We start from the raw sequence: 21,480 nt of genomic DNA, 5'->3' as shown, positions 1-21,480 counted from the left end.
GGGCGGGGCGGTGGCCCTCTATATTAGCATACGAGGCGGGGCCTGGGTGCCCCGCCTTCTCTGCGGCTGCGCGCGGCGCTGGCAGGTGTTGGGTTCCGAGTGCGACTTTTCTTTACGTTCGCCGTGTGGGGTCGGTCGTGGGCTTCTCACGGCCTTCCCCCAGGGACCCGGGACCGAAGTCTCCCTGGGACGTCTTCATATTTTCTGGAGCGCTCCGAGGGTTCGAGCAGACGGAGCCGAAATGCCAAGTCCAGGTAGCCGGCCTGTTCTGCTCCAGTCCCCGGGAAAGCCCCCACCCACCTGTGAGGTCCTGGCCTCTACTCGCTGCCCTCCTGTGCCCCCGGGGTCGCCCCACCCCGACCCTGTCCTCAGTCTCCTCCAGACACAGACCCCTCCATCTCCCGACCCGGTCTCGGTGCCTTCTCTCCTGGCTTCTGAGGAAAAGGAGCCCCCTCCCCCGCATCTGTCCCCTCGGACCCACACTTCAGTTGCGGGGGCTGTCTCTGCCCCTCAGGGTGTAGGCGTGACTGGTTTTGAAGCCCTGTCGGTGTTGCGACCTGTGGATGCTTCCCCAGGTTTCTGCACGTTCTGGGATCCGTGTCCTCTAGTCTGTGTTCACGCAAAGCTTGCACCTGCAAGGACGCATTTATTTCTGGAGCGGCAGCCAGTGGTTCCCTCCCACCCCAGCACGCAGCTCGGTCAGGGTCTGAAACTGTCCTGCTAATCCCCTGGGGGGTTACCGGCAACCCGACTGGCTGCCTTATCTCTACCCACAAGCTTTGGTTCCCTTTTGTCCCCGGCCTTTGAGAACTGGGTGGCTGTCACCTGGTCCTTGGTCTCCCTTGAACTCTTAAACCTCTCCCTAAATGTGTTGGGTGGCAGCCTTTTCCATGTGGGCAGTGGGGTGGCCACTCCTGGCCTAGACCTCCTGTTGGACTCAGCCCAAGCTTTCAAAGAAACCTCCTTTCTGTCTTCTTCCCCTTGGCCAGGCTGGGTCTTCCATCTTCTGAACTGGCAGCCCATGGGTGCCTGGTCTGTCCTGTTTCAAAAGGGAGGAGGCTACCATACCACTAGAGGCCTCCCCACCTTCCTCTGCCGCCCTCTTCCTTGTCCCAGACTCTGACTTCTGAGAAGAGAAATCCTCACTCTGCCTCTCCACCTCACCTGCCCTCCCTCCCAGCCCCCTGCCTTTGCCAAGGTCACCTGTGACTGCCATTTCTTTAAGCTGAGGGATGTTTTCCAGGTGGAGTGGGCTTCTTTGCCACTTTACCACACCCTCCCCTCTCTCTCCAGCTCACCTCCTACAGCTCTGACACCCTCATTCCTTCTTCCTGGGGGCACAAGGAGAAGCAAGGACAGGCCCAGGCCCTGCCTCAGGCTCACTGCCCATCCTGGTGTTCCCAGGGTTCCCCCTGCCCCGCCCGACCCAGGGCAATCACGTCCTCCATCTCACACCATCCTGTCCCTCGCCTGATGGCCCTCTGAGCAAGCAAATGCCCAAGTGCGGGCCACAGACCTGGCCCCTCGCCACTGCAGGCATGGAGGACCCAGGGCCAGGGGAGTGCAGGCCAGGGAGCCAGTGCTGGCTGGGGGACTGTGTGCAGAGGGAGAATTCAGACCAAGGGAAGGGGGATACCCCACCGTCAGGAAGCGGTGCAGTCAAAAACACAGAGGTGGGCAGAGCACACAAGCCCACTGTGGCTGAAATCCTAAGACTCGGGAGACATTTCCCTCCTTGGGCTCAGGGACCAGGTCAGCTTCGCTCGCTGTCCTCTCGTTTTCTGCGCCATGTGAGAGGTCACGCTGGGTCTCCGATGGGGCTGCTGACACCTCAAACCAGCATGTCTCAAACTGAGCTCACCCCACCCCCACCTTCCATTCTGTTCCACTCTTTTATTTCCATTTTGGGCAAAAGACACAACCATCCACCCAACTGCTCGCAGCAGAAGCCTTGAGTCACACCACTGCTCACTCCTCGTTACTCACCGAGCCCTGAGATCGTTCGGCTTCCTGGCTCCTAGCTCTGCCCCCACACTGCCGCTGCGCTGCCCTCTGGCTGGGGTCTCCTCACAGCCTCTAACCGGGTTGGCCTGCTCAGTCTTAACCGCCCCACCCCATGCATTCTTCACCAGAAAGCCACAGGATCTTTCTAACTGGCACACCTGACCAGCCACTCCGTTCCTGGAATCCTTCAACATCTTCCTGTCACAGGCTGGACCCTTTGGTGGTCCCCTCCCATTTATCCCCAGCACCAGCCCCCCCCCAATCTTGTCCCATCTCGCTGCTCCCTCCTCACCTGTGTCCTTGAGCCTGTGGCTTTCTTGCACCAACTACTCTCTCCTTCCCTTCCTGTATAGGGACGGCTACTCAGTCCTTAGAGCACCACCTCCTCCAGGAAGCCCTCCTGATCTCTCCTCCTCCTTTCTCAGACCCCTCCTTCATCCCTCACACTCCATTATTACCTTTTTTCACTCGATACCTTCTCCACTGAGGGTCCCTGTGCCTCTTTTTCTGCATCCCTGATCCCTGGTAGGATGCCTGGCACATAGAGCTAACGTTTACTGATCACCAAGTGTGTGCCACACCTGTCCTAAGCATTCTTAGTGCATTATATAATCCTCATAAAGACCCTTTGAGGAAGATATCACCATGACTCTCATTTTGTGGACAAGGAAATGGGCCTCGGAGGGTCAAACGTCTTGCCCTGGTCAGCCCGCTAGGGAGAAGTTGGATTCAAAATCTGACTCCCAGCAGGACTGAGCCCATGTGGCTTATGACACCATCTTGTCTCCTACACGAGGGCTCGGGGAGCATCCAGTGACCAGTGACAGGGCCAGGAGGGACCCGGGGCGCCTTCCCCTTGGCCCCCCAGCACCAGGCAGGGGGTGTGGTGTGTGACGAGGGACACACGCCTCTGCCTTCCCCCTCACAGCTAGGTCCCCAGCTGAAAATCACAGCATTGCGAGACCCTGGCCCATCATTGCACAGGTGGGGATTTCTAGGAACAAAGGGAGGGCTTTGGGAAACTCAAGCCAGAGACCCTGATAGGGAGAGATACAGAGGGATGGGGGGAGGGAGTGCCCTGAGTCCCCAAGAATTCTAATGAGGATAAAAGGACCAAAAGGTGGTGGCAGAGGGAAGTCCAGTAGCACTTGGCAGAGCCCCGAGGGAAGGCAGGGGGACAGCTGGGGAGATAAAGACCAGGAATAACTTTCCAAATGATTGGAAAGATGAACTTATCCCAAGGAAGCCATTTCAACAAAGAAAGGAGTAGTCTGGCAGCTGATGGCGGCAGCCTTATCAAGAGCATCAGGACACTGCCGGGTGCCTCCTCCCTGTGGACAGTCCCATTCTTCTGAGTCACAGCAAAGACACGCCACAGGGACATAACGCTAAGAGATGGCACCTGCGCTCTTGCTTGGCTGGATAAGGGCTCCACGTGGCCCAGGCAAGGTTGGGATGAGATCGAACAAGACCGTATTAGTGCCATGAGGGGAATGGGCAAAGGCGATTTTTCTGGTATGATTTTTAAAAATTAGGGTTTAGGGGCGCCTGGGTGGCTCAGTCGTTACGCATCTGCCTTCGGCTCAGGTCATGGTCCCAGAGTCCTAGGATTGAGCCCCACATTGGGCTCCCTGCTCAGCAAGAAGCCTGCTTCTCCCTCTCCCACTCCCCCTGCTTGTGCTCTCTCTCTTTGTGTCTCTGTCAAATAAATAAAATCTTTAAAAATAAAAATAAAAATTAGGGTTTATATTGGGGTGCCTGGATGACTCAGTCGGAAGAGCACACGACTCCTGATCTCTGGGTCATGAGTTCAAGCCCCATGTTGGGTGTAGAGCTTAACTTAAAAAAAAAATTAAGAACAAAATGATAGGATTTTTAAAAAGATTTTATTTATTTGAGAGATAGAGAGCGAGAGTGCACAAGCAGGGAGAGGGGCAGAGGGAGAAGCAGGCTCCCCACTGAGCAGAGATCCTGACAGGGGGCTCCATCCCAGAACCCTGGGATCATGACTTGAGCCGAAGGCAGACGCTTAACCAACTGAGCCTCCCAGGTGCCCCCAAAATGATAGGATTTTTTAAAATAAAAAAGTCCCCCATTCCGGGGACGGTGTCCGTAGGCATTCAGAATGGTCCAGCGTTTGACCTACCGTCGTAGGCTGTCCTATAATACAGCCTCTAACAAAACTAGGCTGTCCCGAACCCCTGGTAATAGAATTGTTTACCTTTATACCAAGAAGGTTGGGAAAGCACCAAAATCTGCATGTGGCGTGTGCCCAGGCCGACTTCGAGGAGTTCGTGCTGTGAGACCTAAAGTCCTTATGAGGTTGTCCAAAACGAAAAAACACGTCAGCAGGGCCTATGGTGGTTCCATGTGTGCTAAGTGTGTTCGTGACAGGATCAAGCGTGCTTTCCTTATCGAGGAGCAGAAAATCGTTGTGAAAGTGTTGAAGGCCCAAGCACAGAGTCAGAAAGCTAAATAAAAAAATGAAGCTTTTTTGAGTAATAAAAAAAAAATCAGAAGGCTTAAAAAAAAAAAAAAAGAAAAAGTCCCCCAAATAAAAACGTCCTCTAGGTAAATATAGCATAGTACAATCAGGACCTGACACCCACCCCCATCACTGGTAGAGGGAGCCCCGGGGCCAGCCCTGACCCCCAGGGGTGGTGTGCGGTCCACTCTCTGGGCTGCTGGGAATGAAGGGGGCCAGGCACCCTGCCTGGCATGGGGAGCAGCTTCTCAGGGTGCCCATAAGGGGTATCGTGTGCCCTGGACCCTCCATTCAGTCTGGCCTCATTCAGGGTTTACCTCCACCAGCCAGAGTTTACAACTGCCTTCAACCCTCAGCCACCCATCTAACATTTATTGAGGCTCTACTGTGTGCAGGCACCAAGCTAGGCTCTGGGATATAAAATCAAGGAAGAGAGCTCTTACCCTGCAGAAGCTTGCAGTCCCGGGGGGCTGGATGTGCAGACAATGATGTCCCAGAACTATGGTTGCTGGACGCAGAGATGATACAAAAGAGGGGTGGGGTCAGGTAGCTTGGACGGCCTTTGAGGGGTGGTCTCTGAACAAGGTCCTCACAGATGAAGGGGGTCCGGAGCAGGAGAGAGCCTGGACCCGGTTTGTCCCTAACTCACAGCCCGTCCCAAGCATGGAACCCGGCTGCTGAGATGGAAGCAGGTGCTCACGTGTCAGTGTGGATGGTCCCTGAGCGGGGGTTAAGGGACCAGCAGGAGGCGGAGGAAGGGTACACAGGTGCGTTCCCTGAACATGGCTGCAGAGGCTAACAGCGGTGACCCCTGGGGCCGCGGGGGAAGATCCCCCACGAGGACACTCAGGCACTGCGTTGACGCTCTAGTAGGTGCACCCTTCATCTGGTCAGAACCTGTCAGACTGGAAGCCCTGGGAAGCAAGTGCTAGATGGGCACAGGGTTCCTCTGGGGGTGACGTCGTGGAACTAGAGGGAGTGCGGGTGCACCGAGCCGCTCACTGCAGAAGGGTTAACAAAGTACTTCCATGCTGGGGGCGCCTGGGTGGCTCAGTTGGTTAAGCGACTGCCTTCGGCTCAGGTCATGATCCTGGAGTCCCGGGATCAAGTCCCGCATCGGGCTCCCTGCTCGGCGGGGAGTCTGCTTCTCCCTCTGACCCTCCCCCCCTCATGCTCTCTGTCTCTCATTCTCTCTGTCTCAAATAAATAAATAAATAAAATCTTTAAAAAAAAAAAAAAGTACTTCCATGCTGGCTAGACGTGGGGACGCGTGCTGGGCCACCACCACCGTGGACCAGGTCCACAGAGGGGCCGCGTGATGGCAGGTGCTGGTGGGCGTGGGGGTGGGGGTTGGGGGACCGCCCTGGGGTGGGCTGAGCTCCACACAGACACGGGTCACTGTCACCGAAGCTGAGCCGGCTGAGGGAGGCAGGTGTCCGGAGTGTCAGAGGCTACTGCTCTGCGCCCAGGGCCACCCCTCCCCCGGGAGCAGGCCCATGCCACTGTCTCGAGGTCAATCACAAAGTGACGCTAAGCTAAGCATGCTTACAGGAAGAAGTTGTTGCTGCAGGGAGTTTGGGGGCACTCCCCCCACCGTGGCCCCCAGAAATGCTCACCCATCTCCCCTCCAGAACTGCCCCTCATGGGACAGCAGCACAGGGGTTGTTGGTCAGGGGCCGCCAGGCTCAAGGCGGCGGCGGGGGTGGGGGGTAGGCCAGCTCCTGGGCCCGAGGGAAAGCATTCTGGGGCCAGAGCACCCCAGCTACTGAGGGCTGGGGAACTCCGCCCCCGACCACAGGCCTGTGTAAAGGCCCTGAGGCAGCAGAGGAACTGAAAAACAGAGGGCTGGGCCGGAGAGCCGGCCCTGGGGGCCAACACAGACTTGGGCCAGGCCACCGTCAGGGCGGGGCAGCAGGAAGGGGCTGAGGGGAACCAGAGTGTTGTGGGGGCAGCCAGAGAGAAATGGGGAGCGGCAGGGACAGGGTGCTGCCTGCAGTGTGAGGAAGATAAGGAAAGAGAGAAGCAGTTTCCCAGCACAGGCAGAGGCCTCAGCAGCCCCAGGAGGGGTGGAGGGGTGCCGGCGGCGGGCCAGGCTCCAGCAGCTGACGGGGGGAGCCCCTCCAGGTTGGGCATCTGCCCGGTTGCAGAGAAAACGGGTCTTGCGGTTTTCTTTATAGGATATCAGTACACCCAATTAAAATGCTAGTTATCCAAAAAGACCAAAATTCATGTGGATTGATACAAACTCCCAGATAAAATACTCTCATGTTGCATGAGGACTTGTTGATACTGGGCTTCCCGTGGGACAGGGATCTGTGCGATTCTAGACTGAGACTTTGGACCGAGGTTCCTGGTGGCTGCCCCCCTCGTTCCTCATGCTGGCCCCATGGGTCAGCAGGACGGCGCCGTGAACAGGAGTAAACAAAATCAGGACAGACTTGGCCTGCGCGGGCCGCACACAGTGAGTGCAGCAGAGCGTGGTGGAGAGCGATCCTCCCTCAGGCCGGGGCCTCCTGGTCCCCCGCACACCTCCACAGCATCATTCCCAGACAACCCACACCCACCACCTCCCATTCCACCGAAACGTTCTCATAGCCAATACTTCAGTGAGGTTCCATTCGTTGGCATTCATTTTATTTAGGACTCAAAGGAACACTGACCAACCAGGTCACTAAATCATTTATTTTCATGTTTCCCAGCTTAGATTTGTCTGCCAAGCCACACTCCAGTCTATTTTCACTTGGTCTCACGATTCTTCATTCATTCAGATGCTCCAAAGTGTCGGTCGAGTAAAAATCCATTTCTCAGCCAATAACCGCGCTACATGAGAATGGAAAGGTAAAGTGATTCACACAACCCTTTCTCCTCCTTAATCATTAGCTCACTAGCTTTTGGCAAACCGTGGTCTGTGCCAGGTAGCGCACCTCAGTAGGAAACGGAGCAGGGGCCCACTCCTGGATCTCCATGTCCTTGCCGGCGCCCCTGGAGCAGACCTGACATGCAGGCGCCCTTGCTCAGGGGTGCCTCTCGACAAAGCTCCTCTAACAGCTGGAACCAGCTGGCCAGCTAGGGAATACACCTGCAGATTCAGCAATCTGAAGCAGAAGGTCTCTAACAGTTGGTGTGTCTGCACTGCAGCGTGTCCACTGATTTTGCTTCCTTGGCCCCAAGCACAGAGTTAACAAATTCCATACGGTCGGGTCAAGACAGCGTGTCTGCAAACACGTGAGGCATTTCGTCTGTAGTCATGAGTCATGTGACGTTGTACCTCACTTCTTGACCACAACCCGACACTGACAGAATGAAGACCCTAATTTTTAATTTAAAATTTAGTCAACATACAGTGCCATATTGGTTTCTTCCAAAAGGGGGTTGCTTTCCTTGCAGACTTGCAGTTTTGTTCTCTCAGATCTCCAACTGATTGCTTGGGTGTTCAGAATGATTTGATAACTAGCTGTGCTCCAGGGGCAAGACAAACTTAGGGTCCCCCTACTCCTCTGCCATCTTAACGCCTCCGGATCATAATTTTGTTTTATACCAGATTATTTTTAAAGATCCACACACTTCTCTGCCTAACTTCGACATGGTAGGGTGAAGTGCTGGTGAGGCGTCCTCTCTACTCCTGCTTCAGTTGGTAACTTCCACGCGCAAATGAGACATTCGGGGACAGAGGACCAGCACAGTCCAGACATGCATCCACTCCTGACACCTCACTGTGCTAATTAGTGGCAATTTGGGTTTTTTGGTTTTTTTTTTTTTTGACCAGGGTTAGTCTTGTGAATTTTGAGCATATTCTGGATTTAATAAAAATGTAAATATCTGTACAAATTAAATCTATTCCTGGAACAGAGAAAGGACTGTGGGAAAACCGAAGGCATCTGGTTAAATCTGTAGTTAACAGCACTATATATCAACATTCATTTCTGTTGGGATACATGTCCTGTATCCACATAGCAGAAGCTGGGTAGTGTCTACGGAAACTCTGCATCATCTTTGCATCTCTCTTGTAAATCTAAAATTATTTCCAAATTAAAAGTTACAAACACTGAATCTATTAAATATAAAATACTTAAGGAGACTATAAAGTCCTTATGGCTTCAGGAAACAAGAAAAATTTGAAAGCCTGAAATCTTCAGAATTTTCTAAAACATGGTGCCATGAAAAACTCAAAAAGTTAAGCACGCGGCTTATAAAAGCAGGAAAAGTTGAAATACAAATTTTAATTCAGTAATTAAAACTGAAAAATTCATAATACCAATGACTTACTCTTGTATTATAAATTGTTTTTGAAAAACTGATGTTCTGAAGCCCTAAAGACATAAAGTCCACTTTAACAAATTATTTAATGAACTGGTTTAAATTATATTCTATTTTTAAAATAAACTTTTTTTTTTTTTTTTTTAAGTAAACTCTACGCCCAACACGGGGCTTGAACTCATGACTACAAGACCAAGAGTCCCAGGCTCTTCCGACCGAGCCAGCCAAGTGCCCCTCAAAATAAACTTTTAAATGTTTCTAGAAAAATGAATGATAATTTGTCATGCAATTCCATAAAACGTTAGCTATTTTTAACATCATAAGCAAATTTTAGGTAATAAGAAACAATATAGAGTATTAACAAAACATGTTCTATTTGGGAACACCTGATACGTACGTAACAAGGACAATAAATAGGAATTAAAAATGAAGGGAATAATCACACATACGTTTTGTTCAAGACAGCTGGGAAGCAGACGGCCGGCCGAGGGAACGGAGGGCTGCGCGTGCGCACACAGAGACCTCACGCTAGAGACAGACGTGGTGACTAAGCAGCACCTGCCCTCCTAGGCTGGACCTCTGGGAAGGCCAGGCAGGGCCCTGGGAGCAGCCACAGAGACTCCTCCGGACTCACTCACCAAAGAATCCCCCAGCCTCCCTCAAGAGGGAGCCGCGTAAACAGCGCTGGAATACCGTTTTCCAAGGCAGGCAACACTCCACTGATGGACTGACTGGCATCATGAGGGTGCAGCTTCCGGCGCCCACCCCGTTCGGTGGCGCACCCACCCCATTCGGTGGCGCACCCGCCCCGTTCAGTGGCGCGCCCAGGGGAGCCCCTGGAGGCCCCTCTGGTTGGAGAGACCAGACTTGGACCCTCGGAGTTCATGTAACGAGACTATGTTTAATGAACACCAAAGTGGGCGCTACAACAGAGGGCTGTGGGGGCTCAGAGGAGGGGGGGCAAGGGTGGCAGTGGAGGGGAGGTGAGCAGTGACACTGCCTCCCAGCACCTCTTCTCTCACTAGGGACTCACACTGTCCCCCTCGGAGCCTCTCAATAGTCCCATGGGGACAGCAGAGCACGATGACTGGCCCCATTTTACAGCTGGAGAAACAGAGATCCATGGCTTGCCCAATGCCACACGGGGCTTCTGGTCCTTCCTCCTGCACCATGGTGGCCTGGCTCAGAGGAGACTGGAGTAGGTGGGCAGGGGACAGCCAATGCCTCACAGGAGTAACAAGCGAGTTGGAGACAGCAGAGGCATGGCACACAGGGACACCAAGGTGCTGGCTGCAGCCACGTGGGGCCCAGGCTGGGGGCAGGACCCCTGGCACCTGTGGCCCAGGCTGCCACAGCCCCACGTGGCTGCTTGGGTGTCTGTCGGCTTCCCCTCCTCCCCCGGGTGCCCAGGCCCTCAGGACCAGCTGAGGGAGGTCACGAGGTAGGAGACCACTCCCCGATAAGTCTTCATGTGGCACCTACAGTCTGCAGGGCTTGTGTGGGGCCAGGCCGGGCAGGGAAAGGGGCAGAGGTGGCACAAGAAAACCATGTTACGTGGCCAACTACAGGGTTGTGTGAGGGATGCAGAGGGGTGTGTGAAGGAGCGCGTGGCAGGGATCTGGGCGGGGGGCAAACCTAGCAACCTGGGGCACGTGGGGACGGACGAAGATGAGCATGCCACGCTGAGCAGTCTGGACAGGAGCCTGGGGCCAATGCAGAGACTGTTGGGGAGCAGAGGTGGCCCAGGACAGAGAGGACTGAAGAAGTTCCCGCGGGTCCAGGCTTCTCCTGGATATGGAGTTGGCTGGTTTGGGGTCAGCCGCAGAGGGCCCCTCCCTGGGCCATCCTGGGCCAACCTGGCGGACTCTTAGGGCATGGACCTACAGTGGGGCCCAGCAGAAGCCTCAGGCTCTGAAACACAAGAAGCCGTGATGTCCCCTCCAGCCCTCCATCATACTGGTGCTCAGCCCTCTCTCAGGAGGGGCCCAGAGCTCAGCACACATCCCGTCCTCCCCTCTCTCCCTGCAGTTACTGTCCGAGAGGCAGCCACAGGAGGCCAGCACGGGGAGGAGGGCATGGGGTTAGAAGCCCCCGGCAGGTGCTCCTGCTGTGGGAGGGGGAGCAGGAGGGGGACATGGCCAAGGAGCAGTCCCCAGGATGCCTGTCTCTTCTGGGGAGCCGCCAGCGCCAGCTGCTGGCCAGGTGGCCGCCTACCCGCAGGACCCATGGTAGCCGCGGGACTCTGCTCGGGAGCAGTGCTGAGGCACCAGCAGGGGGCGCCATGGCCCCACACTTGGTGGAAGGTTCCTTCTGCCTTTCCTGTCCCCACCCCTGCACCAAGGGACTGAGACTCAGGCCTGCAAGAGGTGGCCCCTCTAGGCCCTGGCACCAGATGCCTCCACAGAGGACAACTGGGGCCTGAGACCAAGCTCGAGGCAGCAGCAGGTGTGAGCAGGTGTGAGCAGGGACAGGCCCAGCCAACTGAGGTCCTGGCATCCCCTGGCCCGCCCAGATCCAGAGCCCCTGCTGCACCTCGACGCTGCCCACAGCACGGGGGGTCCTCACTTACTGCCTCCCCCTGAAGGGGGGCCTGGCCCCTGCCCCACCCCCACCCCACGGTGACGGCTCAGTCACCGTCTGTGCAGGCCTGTCACTGAGTGTCAGGGTCTTGGAAGCCCCAGGCCTCCACAGCCGCGATGAGGAAGTTCTCAGAGCAGAGGGGCTGGTTGTTGAAAGTGTCGCAGTGGCCAGTGCGGCCCCGATTCAGGTCCCCATCGATGTAGAGCGCCTGGCCGCCCCCTCCACCTGTGGGATGCTCCAGTGAGTGGCTGCCCCTCTGTCCAGCACCGCCCCCGGAACACTCTCCCCTGCTCCTGAGCCTCTCCACTTGGCTGGGGCAAGCCTCCTAGCTGTCCCTGCCCTGGCCCTGCCAGAGACTTCTCCAAGACCACAGGGCGGGCCAGGGTCCCCCACGGCACACCCTGCTGTCTCCACTCCCGCCCACAATCCCGGTTCTCGTCCTCTGCCCGTCCCTCAGGGGAGGCACCTGCTATGCAGGAGCTTTGTGCCCCACGACCCTGCACCCGTCTCCCAGGCTAAGTGACCAAGGGCAGGCAGGAGTCCAGCCTGGGGTGCAGGGAGGTACCCACCTATGATGAGACAGTCGTTGCCCCCAGCCATGAACATGGACTCCGTTTTGGAGGGCAGGTTGAAGTGACGTGCAGCCAAGAAGGGTGAGAGGCGGTCAGCAGGGTCGGAGGACACAGGGCGGCAGGGCGGGGACAGGGCGGCAGGGACCTCCAAGGACATGGGCTTGGTCAGCTCTGGGTGTTTGATGACCACCCACTCGTAGCGCTGGACCTCAGGCTGGAGCTGAGGGCAAAGGGCAGTATGAGTCCCAGCACATGGTCCCCCACGGGCCCTCCTGCCCGTGCCCTGCGCCCAGGCTGGGGAGACGCTGCACACGGCCAAGGCCCACCTGCACTCATGCAGTGTGGTCTATCACCAACGAGAAGCCAACACGGGGGCACCCTGTGGGGTGGGCAGCTGGCAGACTCACTCACCCGAAACACGAAGCACTCTCCAGTCCCAAAGAAGCCCACTTTGCCTCCAAACTTGTTTCTTTCACTCCAGTCTGTTGACAGGTAAGCCCCACACACCTGGGCAGAAAGGCCTGGGGTGTGAGGTTGCACCCCGCCTGCCTGCAGGAGCATCCCTCACTCACTGCTGGGGGGCACTGTTGGCACAGCGACACCCCCGCCCCAACCTGAGGGCGAGAGCCAGAGGTGACCGGCGGGGTGGGGAGGTCAGAGTCTGGAGGACATGGGGCGGGCAGTGACAGTGGGTGGGCAGCCGCCTCGGCCGGCATCGGCTTGAGGATACTTTTGTTTCCCTCCTTGGCCCTCAAGCATGGGGAATAGCCCATGTCTGCACTCGAACTTCGGCCGTCAACCCCAGGGATGCCCCTCACACAGAAGCTTCCCAGAGAGGACCCTGCTCTAGAATGTTCCCCAACCCCGTCAGCTAGCAAAGTGCTAGATTTCACCAACAGATTCAGTCCTCTGAGTGGCTGCGGGCTTTGCCCCTAGTGTCTGACAGTGAGTCACCTGCTAGAACGCAGACACAGGATCGGGAACAGGGTGAGTAACCTAAAACTCCCATGGGTGCAGGTTTGGGAGCCAAGGAACAAGGAGCCTCTACCGGGAGCACATGCCCCCAGAATGGAGGCCTGTGAGTTCTGACTTTCCTAGATGCTTCAGGGCACGTCCAGGTGACTGCAGCGGACAGGCCCTGATGACCACCTGTCGGGGTGGGGGGGTGGGTGAAGACAGCAGGTGGAGGGGAGGCAGGGTCTTGCTCACTAGGTTATTTCTACAGTGCTCCCTAAAGCCAGGCCCTGGGGTATCAGGCTGCTTTAGCAGGAGCTGAGAGGCCCAGAGGAGACAGGAGGCCCTGGGTCCTTGGTGGTCACTCGGGGAGGCTGGACTCACCCCTCTTCCACTCTGCACCCCTGAGTGCAGGAAGCCTGGGTGGAGGTTTCAGGGCAGCACCCACCCTCCCCGAAGCTCATCAGAGGCAAGGACCCCTCCTCACCTCCTTTTGCGTGGTCTTGATGAGCAGGAGGGTGGGCTCATGTCCTTCACACTGGAAATAGAACCTGGGAGCAAAGACCACACATCCAGCCTGGTATCCTGCTCGGTGCGACCTTTGGCCACAGCATCCGGTGCCCACTGTACCTGAGAAGCCCGGGCTGTCTGGGGTAGACAGGCCTGGGAACTGTGTTTCCCTGTGTCCTGGGGAGCAGGCACGATGGCCAAGGACCTGGCAGCACCTTGGCCTAGATAATTCTCAGCCAAGACAGAGCCCAGGCCAAGCAACCCGGGGGCCGAGCAGTCAGCTACGCCAGACTGTGTGTCCTGGTATGATGTGGGGGGAAGGCGCATGGCAGACCAACTGCAGCAGCCATGTGCCAGGTGCTTCAGGGAGGCAAGACCAGAGGAACAGGTCCCTGTTCTAGGAAAGCTCGGAACGTGCCCAGGAGCCTGAGCCTGAGAGACAGGCAACACTGAGAAGTGCCTGAGGAGGTCTGATGTTGCATTGTGGTGGCACCAAGTGCCCAGGGCTTGCCCGGCGTCCCCAGTGGCCCTGCCGGGTGTCCCACACTCCTGCTGGGCCTCCCACAGAGCATGGGGGGGCGGGGGGGGGAGCAGGCGAATCAATCTCTAGCTATGCCACCTCTGTGGGGTCACCTGTGACCCAAGCCAGAAACTTCTGAGGCCACCTGGGGCTGCACCTGGAGGAGCTGCCTTGAGAGGTGGTATGCCTTGAGGGGGGCCTTGCCAGAATTCCCTGGACCCACCTGTGGACCAGTCAAGGGGGGGTCGGGGAGTAGTGACCCAAGGCCGACAGCCACAGGTCATCCTGTGCTAGGATTCTTTATACTCCTGGGTGGGGATTCTGCTTCCCATGTTGTCCCAACACCCACACAGAAATCTGGAGCCATGCTGTGTATTCAGGGCACTGAGCCCTCAAGTGTGGGTGGCCTGGGAGTAAGAGAAGTCCAGGAAGAGGGCCTCCCAATTCCGGGGCCCCCTGGGAATACCCAGGGGCCCATCTCCAGCCACCACCACAACATCCTGGAGTGGTCCCACAGCTCGCTCTGTCCCCCTGCACCGGCGCGCCTCGGGAGGGCAGGCCCAGTGTGTGCTGGTCTCCCGGGGGTTACCTGGTCAGGCTGTACCCGTGCTGCAGGGACGAGAAGAGCAGAAGGGGCTGGCAGAGGGCGAAGCGCTCGGGGACCCAAGACCAGATGTCTCTCATCTCCTTCACGCTGACAATCTCTGAGTGGAAGTTCTCTGCGTGCACGGCCAAGTGCACAAACTGCCTGGGGAGAGCAGGGAGGGCTCAGAGCACAGCCGGGACCCCAGCCCTGACCGTGCCCCCCACCCCGGAGGGATGCAGAGCTTCTCGTGGAAGCTAAGCCTGCAGGGGGCTTCTCACCCATTGAGGGAGAAACGGGATGGCACTGACCCCTGGAGCCCCACTCCCAGAGGTTACAGAGGGGAGAGCACCCGGCCTGGGCCAGGACAAAAGCACCTTTTCCCTAATAAATGGGGACAGAGAGAGAGCCAGCCAAGCACTGACAGACAGCCCATCCAAGGCAGCTGAGCAGACAGGGCCTGAACATCAGCCAGGCTTTAAGGCAGCATTGCCAAAGCCAGCCCTGAGAGCCGGAGCAAGCAGCCAGGCCCTGGGACAGCCCGGCCAGAGATGGAGAGAGGCCAGGCATGGACACGTGGTTAACAGACCTACCTTTTAGAGAGTGAAACACTGAAAAACAGGAGGAAGCAACGGACACAGAGAAGAGAAAGAAAAATAAAACAGACAAGGACAGGTTAGTGGCAAGTACTGATGGCCAGGACGCACCTGCCTGTAGCCCAGGAGAGAGGCCTCCATACCGATGGCCTGGTCAGGCCGAGACGGTGTGGGGACACCACGCGCCCTTCCCAGCCCAGCTCCTAGGTGCTGTGCTCAGGGCGGTGGGCATACCCAGCAGCCACGAGGACAGCAAGCAAGGGAGCCCAGAGCAGGAGGGGCAGAGCCGGGGCAGCTCTGAAATGATGCTCGGTGGTCAACCCGGTCCCCTGCAGACCTCGGACTCCACGGTCAGCGTCCGGCTTCCCTTGCAGCCATAGGCCTTGTCACTGAGAGCAGGACCCTGCACCTTCTGCACCCATAGCTGCCTGAGCAGTTGTGGCCGTGGCCATGAGGCCCCGTCTCCCTCCTGTGTATTTCTAACTGTTTAGGGCGGCCTAGTGGCCGACCAAGAGGCTGGCAGGACGGGCTCCAGCCCCACCCCCCAGGACGTGCCCCAGCCCTTGCCCATGTGGGCCCCTCAGAACTGCCAGGGGGCCACGCCTGAGGCCCCAAGGGGCCCGCCTACCTCTTCTGCTTGACGGTGATGCCCTTCTGCTTCAGAGCTTTCTCGTTGGCCATCTGCAGGAGCTGGATCTCCTTCCGGGAGAAGAGGCGGATGGCGAACGCCTTCTCCAGCAGCTTCTCCGGAGACACGGTCTTGGCGATGTCCCTGACGAAGGCGCGGATGTCCTGCTTCACGCTGTCCGACTCCAGCGGCTGCCCGGCTCTTACCTTGTGGAAGAACTTGAGGATGGCCAGCGCCACGCGGTACAACACCTTGTACCCCTCCACCAGGAAGACGTCGAAGACGCGGGCAAAGTAGCTGAGGGGCAGCTCCCCAAACAGCCAGCGCTGCCAGTCCGCGTAGACCTGCAGGACATCCTCGGACACGGCCACCATCAGCTTGTGGGCCGCCTGGCAGTACTTGTTCACCAGGTCCCCGAAGGTCATGCAGGAAGACTCGAAGGCCAGGAAGCTCTGGTCCACGAGCTTCCTGCTGGGGTCGTTGCAGGCCAGGATGCGGCAGGCGCTCTCGAAGCACTGGGCCTCGTCTGCACTGTAGTGGAGTAGCAGGGCCACCACGGCCGGCAGTGCAGGGCAGAAGGACACGTCCGGGAACTGGTTGGCGATGCACAGCAGGATCTTGCGCACAGCACCCTCGCCGCGTGGGTTCAGGCAGTAGCTGGGCACCTGCGTGTTGTCCACGAACTCAGGCAAGGGCAGGCTGCTGGTGCTGTGCTTGCCCACGATCTTGCCCACAATGTCGCTGTACACGCTGGCATCCGGCGTGACGGTGCGGCAGGGGATGTCCCGGATCAGGCGCTGGTACACCTTGCCCCGTAGGGCGTAGCTGCGGGCCCAGTAGCCCTGGCGAGCCAGCTGCTTCAGCTCCTGCAGCTCGGTGCAGCTCAGCTCCTTGGGGCCCAGGTCCTGCACGGCAGCGTCCATCTTGTCTCTGTCCACAAAGCAGTTGTACCCCGGGGGGTCCATGGTGTAGGGGGCCCAGGAGGAGAGTCCTAGGCTGCCAGGCGGGGCACGGAGCAGCCAAATCCCCAGCTCCCTCTCAGAGGCCTTTCTGCTAACCTGTTTGCCATCCCATACCCTGTTGGATTAAAAGTCAGGCTTAAATGCATATGAAGGTTCACGTTTTTTTATTTTGTTTTTTCAAGGTTTATTATTAGAGAGAGAGAGAGAGCGAGCGTGCGGGTGTGAGCATGAGCTTGGGGGAGGGGCAGAGGAAGAAGCAAACTCCCCACAGAGCAAGGAGCCCAACACGGGGCTCGATCCCAGAACTCTGGGATCATGACCTGAGCTGAAGGCAGACACTTAACCAACTGAGCCACCCGGGTGCCCCGAAGATTCACATTTTATTTATTTTATTTTTTTAAAGATTTTATTTATTTTTTAGAGAGCGAGCGAGAGAGAAACAGCATGAGAGGGGAGAGGGTCAGAGGGAGAAGCAGGCTCCCCGCCAAGCCGGGAGCCCGATGTGGGACTCGATCCCAGGACCCTGGGATCATGACCCAAGCCGAAGGCAGATGCTTAACCATCTGAGCCACCCAGGCGCCCGAAGATTCACATTTTAAAGAGCATGTTTTGGGCACCTGGGTGGCTCAGTTGGTTAAGCGACTGCCTTCGGCTCAGGTCATGATCCTGGAGTCCCTGGATCGAGTCCCGCATCGGGCTCCCTGCTCGGCAGGGAGCCTGCTTCTGCCTCTGACCCTCCCCCCTCTCATGTGCTCTCTCTCTCATTCTCTCTGTCTCAAATAAATAAATAAAAAAAATCTTAAAAAAAAAAATTTAAAGAGCATGTTTTTGTTTCAATCTTTATATAGAGTATTTGAAGGGCTTCCATTTAAGATAAGTGGATATTGGGGCACCCAAGTGGCTCAGCAGGGAGTCAGCTTGGTCCTTTCCCTCTGCCCCTCCCTCAGCTTGTGACCTCTCTCACAAATAAAAAATAAAATCTTTAAAAAAAATCTAAGATAAGTGGATATTTTGAGAATTCACTATGAACTCTGCAGTAGAACTTTCCATGGGGCTTACGCAGTTACCTGAGTAGGTTACACAGACTGAGTAAGGATAGGCTAGGGCTGAGTTCCCCGAAGGGCTAGGCCAGCTGATCTGGCTGAAAACAGCTTTTCACGGGGTGGGGGCGGCCTGCCAACACCCCCTCCACCGCCCCACATACCACCCTGCGGCTGCTGGACCACAGCACCCCCGCAACTCAAGAGATGCTCAGTTTCCGCCCCGTCAGGCTTCGGGCCCTTATGGCCTGCGTTCCACTGTGTACCTGCTCTGCCCCACCAGCCCTGGGTCAGAATCCAGAGGCCAGCCCTGAACTCTCCAGAAATGCCAGCTAAGTTTCAGGTAGAGAGGAATCGCTGCTGGGGAGCAGACATGAAGGCTCTGAAATCCATCGAAGCTGTCGTAGCTTTGACATTAAGACATTTCTGGGTCTGAATGAGCCAGAGGTACTGGGGGATTTGGTGCCATCCCTCCACTGTGGGCAACCACAGAGACCCAGGCCGATGCTACAAAATGGGTACATTGTGCAATCTCCAACTCTCTGGCTAACAGGTCGCAAGTCTACCGTTCAGGAGACTTAACATCTGTCCTTGCCAAAGACTACCGTCCTCGGCCATGTCTGCCACGTACCTCAGACCAGCCTTTCCGCCCGGGATGGTATAGGTGGACGCGAGGGCTCAGGGTTTTGCTTCAGCAGATTTCGGTAAATGACCAGATCATTCCAGTTTCTCCCGCACCTAGAACGTTCACCTGAAAATATAAAAAGGAAGTCACGCCTTAAGAACGCTGAGTGGAAATTAAAGAATTACAGTATAAAACCTGTACGTGTGAGGAGGCTGGAGAAAGCCCCTTGATACGGTATTTCTCACTGTGGCAAAATATACAGAAGATTTACCATTTTACCCATTTTTGAGTGCACGCATTAAGCACATTCACACGGTTGTGCAGCCCTCACCACTGTCCATCCCCAGATCGCGTTCCTCTTCCTCAGTTGAAACTCTGCCCCCATTAAACACAGACGTCCCCTCCCCAGCCCCTGGTGCTCACCCTTCTACTGTCTCTATGAATGGGACAACTCATAGAGCCTCACAGAGGTGGAATCATACACATTCGTCATTTTGTGTCTGCCTTACCTCACTGAGCATCATGTCCTCAAGATTCATCTAGATTTATAGCGTGTATCAGAATTTTTAATTTTAAAAAAAAATTTTTTAAAGATTTTATTTATATGACAGAGAGAGACACAGCAAGAGAGGGAACACAAGCAGGGGGAGTGGGAGAGGGAAAAGCAGGCTTCCTGCCAAGGGGGGAGCCCGATGCGGGGCTCAATCCCAGGACCCTGAGATTATGACCTGAGCCGAAGGCAGACGCTTAACCAGCTGAGCCACCCAGGCGCCCCCAGAATTTTTTCTTTTTTAATTTAAGACTATTTTTTATTCTTTATTTATTTTATTTTTTTAGGATTTTTATTATTTTTTTTTTTTAAGTCACGTCTACACCCAACGTCGGCCTGGAACTCCTGACCCCAAGTCAAGAGTTTCACGCTCTACTGACTGAGCCAGTTGGGCGCCCCTAAGACTGTTTTTTAGAGCAGTTTCAAGTTCACAGAAAAATGGAGAGGAAGGAAATGCAGAGGAAGGCACAGAGATTTCTCACCCCCTGCCCGCCCCACACAGGCATGGACTGCCCCGCCATTGGCACTGCTCCCCAGTGAGGAGCCTACATGAACTCGTCATCATCACCCGAGATCTGCAGGGTACCAAGGGTATTTTCTAGGAGTTTGCACAAATGTATGATGACATGTATCCTCACGACAGGCCCATACAGGGTATTTTCACTGCCCTAGAATACCGCTGTGCTCCACCTGTCCATCCTGCCCTCCCCCAATCAGAACATTGTTCCTTTTCATGGCTAAAGACTATTCCACCATGTGGACAGAACACGTTGTGTTTACCCCCTCATCTGCAGGTGGGCTCGGGTCGCTGCTGGCTCCTGGCTCCCGTGAGCAATGCTGTTGTGAATGTGGGTGTGCCCGGGTCTGTCAGAGTCCAGCTTCCAGCTCCCCTGGATACGTATCAGTCGATGCTGCTCTTATAGGAGCTTCCCCATAGAGAAGATGAACTAAAATAAGGTTTTGTAACATCACCTATTTCACACGTCCCACCAAGAAGTGCCTCACCCACAGTGGAACCCGGCCTGTGGCTGGGCTGGAGCCTTTCCTTCCTCTTCAGAAGAAAAGAAGCCTTCACGGAGCTGGTAAGTTTGCTCTGTACTGGGTGGGAAAGGAGCCCCCCTGCCCAGGCCCTGAAGAGCCACACCCAGGCTGCACTCCACAGGCCCCATGTGCAAATTACCTATAGCTTTGTGGGTTTTGTTTTGTTTTGTTTTGTTTTTAGTTTTTATTTCTTTAAGTCCTCTCTACCCCCAACTTGGGACTCGAACTCACAATCCCACGATAAAGAGTCACACGCTTTTTGGACTGAGCCAGCCAGGAGCCCCACCTATAGGGTTTAGATCCTTCATTCTAGGCTCTGGGCCCGCTAACCTCTGAAGGGGACCCCAGGCCCATCCTGTGTGTGAGAAAAGCAGCAGCTCCTTCTCAGGGCAGTAAACATGTTTATAAGCAGAACAAGAGCTGGGCAGGACAGCACCAGTCCTCACTCAACTGGCCTCCCATTCTGGTGGAATATTAAACTGGCAACTCCAAAGACGATTATCACACCTTGCAAAGTTCCTTCAGAAGGACCTTCAGGGAGGAGCAAACAGTTTCGTTTGCTGCAGCAAGGAGCTCAGGGACATGCCGGATTCAGAGCGAGTCCAAGGCTGGGGCATGCTTAGGAGACCCTGGAGAGCTCCCCGAGCCCCCACAGGCGTCCTCCTCAAGCCCCACCCCAAGAGACAGCATGGCATTTCCAGGGCCAGCGAGGCTTGCAGCGACTGCTTTAGGCATCTATAAAACCAGATCCAGGGTGGTTTTCTCGGTTGTTGTCGTTTTTAAACAGGAATGCATCATCACAAAAAGGGCCAATAATACAAAATTGTAGAACAAAAATGTGAAGTCCTGTTTCAGTCGCCCACCCCAATCCTACCTCCTCTTCCTCCTAAAGGTAAACACGACTCACATTTTAGGGCGTATCCCGCAAAGCCCTTTCCTTAGACTGACACATACACACTCATTCACAACCACGTTAGATGGTGTAAGCTGGCTCCTGGGAAGAAGTCGGGGGCAGGAAACACACCAAACATGTAAGAACATATAAACTACTCTCAGTTGAACACTCGTGCCCTGGAGGTAAGTTTTGGAGCTGACGTGCCTGTACCCTCAGATCCTCCTCCTGCAGCTCATGGCTACCATAGGACACTGTTGGGATGCAGGAAACAGGCCTCAGCTGCTGCCCATGCCCCCCCCCCCACCCCGCCACCACCGGCGGCTGCCCAAGGGGCCAGGAAGGAGGAAGCAGGCCATGCTTCCACATCCACAGTCAGGGGTCAGGAGTGGAGAAGGGAGGCAGGAGCTAATGCAGGAGGTGATCCAGTGTTAAGTCCGGCAGGCCGGGCTTCCAAGTCCAGCTCTGTTTGCCTGAACCTCACACGAGCCATGCCTCTTCCCCAAAGGGCAGGTACCCGCATATGATATGGAGCTGAGAAATACAACCCACCTCACTGGCGTGGGTCCTCACGCAACACCAGCAGGGTGAGCTCACGCCCCGGGCTCACTGGCTGGGGTGTGCGTGACACCCTGCAGACAAGCACACCCCATTATCTCTCTCACTTCCCCTCATCCGTGC

At 56.1% G+C, this 21,480-nt stretch overlaps 2 protein-coding genes and 1 long non-coding RNA gene across 5 annotated transcripts in view; 2 read left to right on the top strand and 1 right to left on the bottom strand.

The window, feature by feature from the left end:
- Positions 1-94: 94 nt before the first annotated feature.
- LOC118021733 lies at positions 95-8,980 on the top strand. The gene is made up of 3 exons (XR_004682259.1): positions 95-254; positions 7,189-7,327; positions 8,895-8,980. It is a non-coding gene; the product is annotated as an uncharacterized LOC118021733 (long non-coding RNA).
- Positions 4,106-4,517, top strand: LOC118021732 (60S ribosomal protein L34). The gene has a single exon (XM_035022010.1). It carries the CDS (start codon positions 4,130-4,132, stop codon positions 4,481-4,483), a length of 354 nt encoding a protein of 117 aa, XP_034877901.1. The 5' UTR covers positions 4,106-4,129; the 3' UTR covers positions 4,484-4,517.
- TBC1D24 (TBC1 domain family member 24) overlaps positions 7,357-21,480 on the bottom strand; it is a 26,795-nt gene continuing 12,671 nt past the window's right edge. The window contains exons 2-10 of one of the 3 annotated variants that reach the window (XM_035022007.1): positions 18,323-18,442; positions 15,690-16,766; positions 15,059-15,076; positions 14,472-14,630; positions 13,340-13,403; positions 12,310-12,405; positions 11,896-12,118; positions 11,381-11,551; positions 7,357-10,657 (exon numbers count right to left, since the gene is read on the bottom strand). In XM_035022007.1, the coding sequence (XP_034877898.1) occupies positions 11,397-11,551; positions 11,896-12,118; positions 12,310-12,405; positions 13,340-13,403; positions 14,472-14,630; positions 15,059-15,076; positions 15,690-16,654 (1,680 nt within the window). In that variant the 5' untranslated portion in view covers positions 16,655-16,766; positions 18,323-18,442 and the 3' untranslated portion in view covers positions 7,357-10,657; positions 11,381-11,396. Of the gene's footprint in view, positions 11,552-11,895; positions 12,119-12,309; positions 12,406-13,339; positions 13,404-14,471; positions 14,631-15,058; positions 15,077-15,689; positions 16,767-18,322; positions 18,443-21,480 lie in introns of all 3 variants that reach the window. The other 2 variants (XM_035022006.1, XM_035022008.1) reach the window with 2 other exon arrangements.

Source organism: Mirounga leonina, unplaced genomic scaffold (genome assembly GCF_011800145.1).
Source record: "Mirounga leonina isolate KUSES-001 unplaced genomic scaffold, KU_Mleo_1.0 Mir_175, whole genome shotgun sequence".
Lineage (NCBI taxonomy): Eukaryota > Metazoa > Chordata > Mammalia > Carnivora > Phocidae > Mirounga > Mirounga leonina.
The sequence above is the reverse complement of the archived record's forward strand: the minus strand, read 5'-3'. Positions and strand labels throughout refer to the sequence as shown.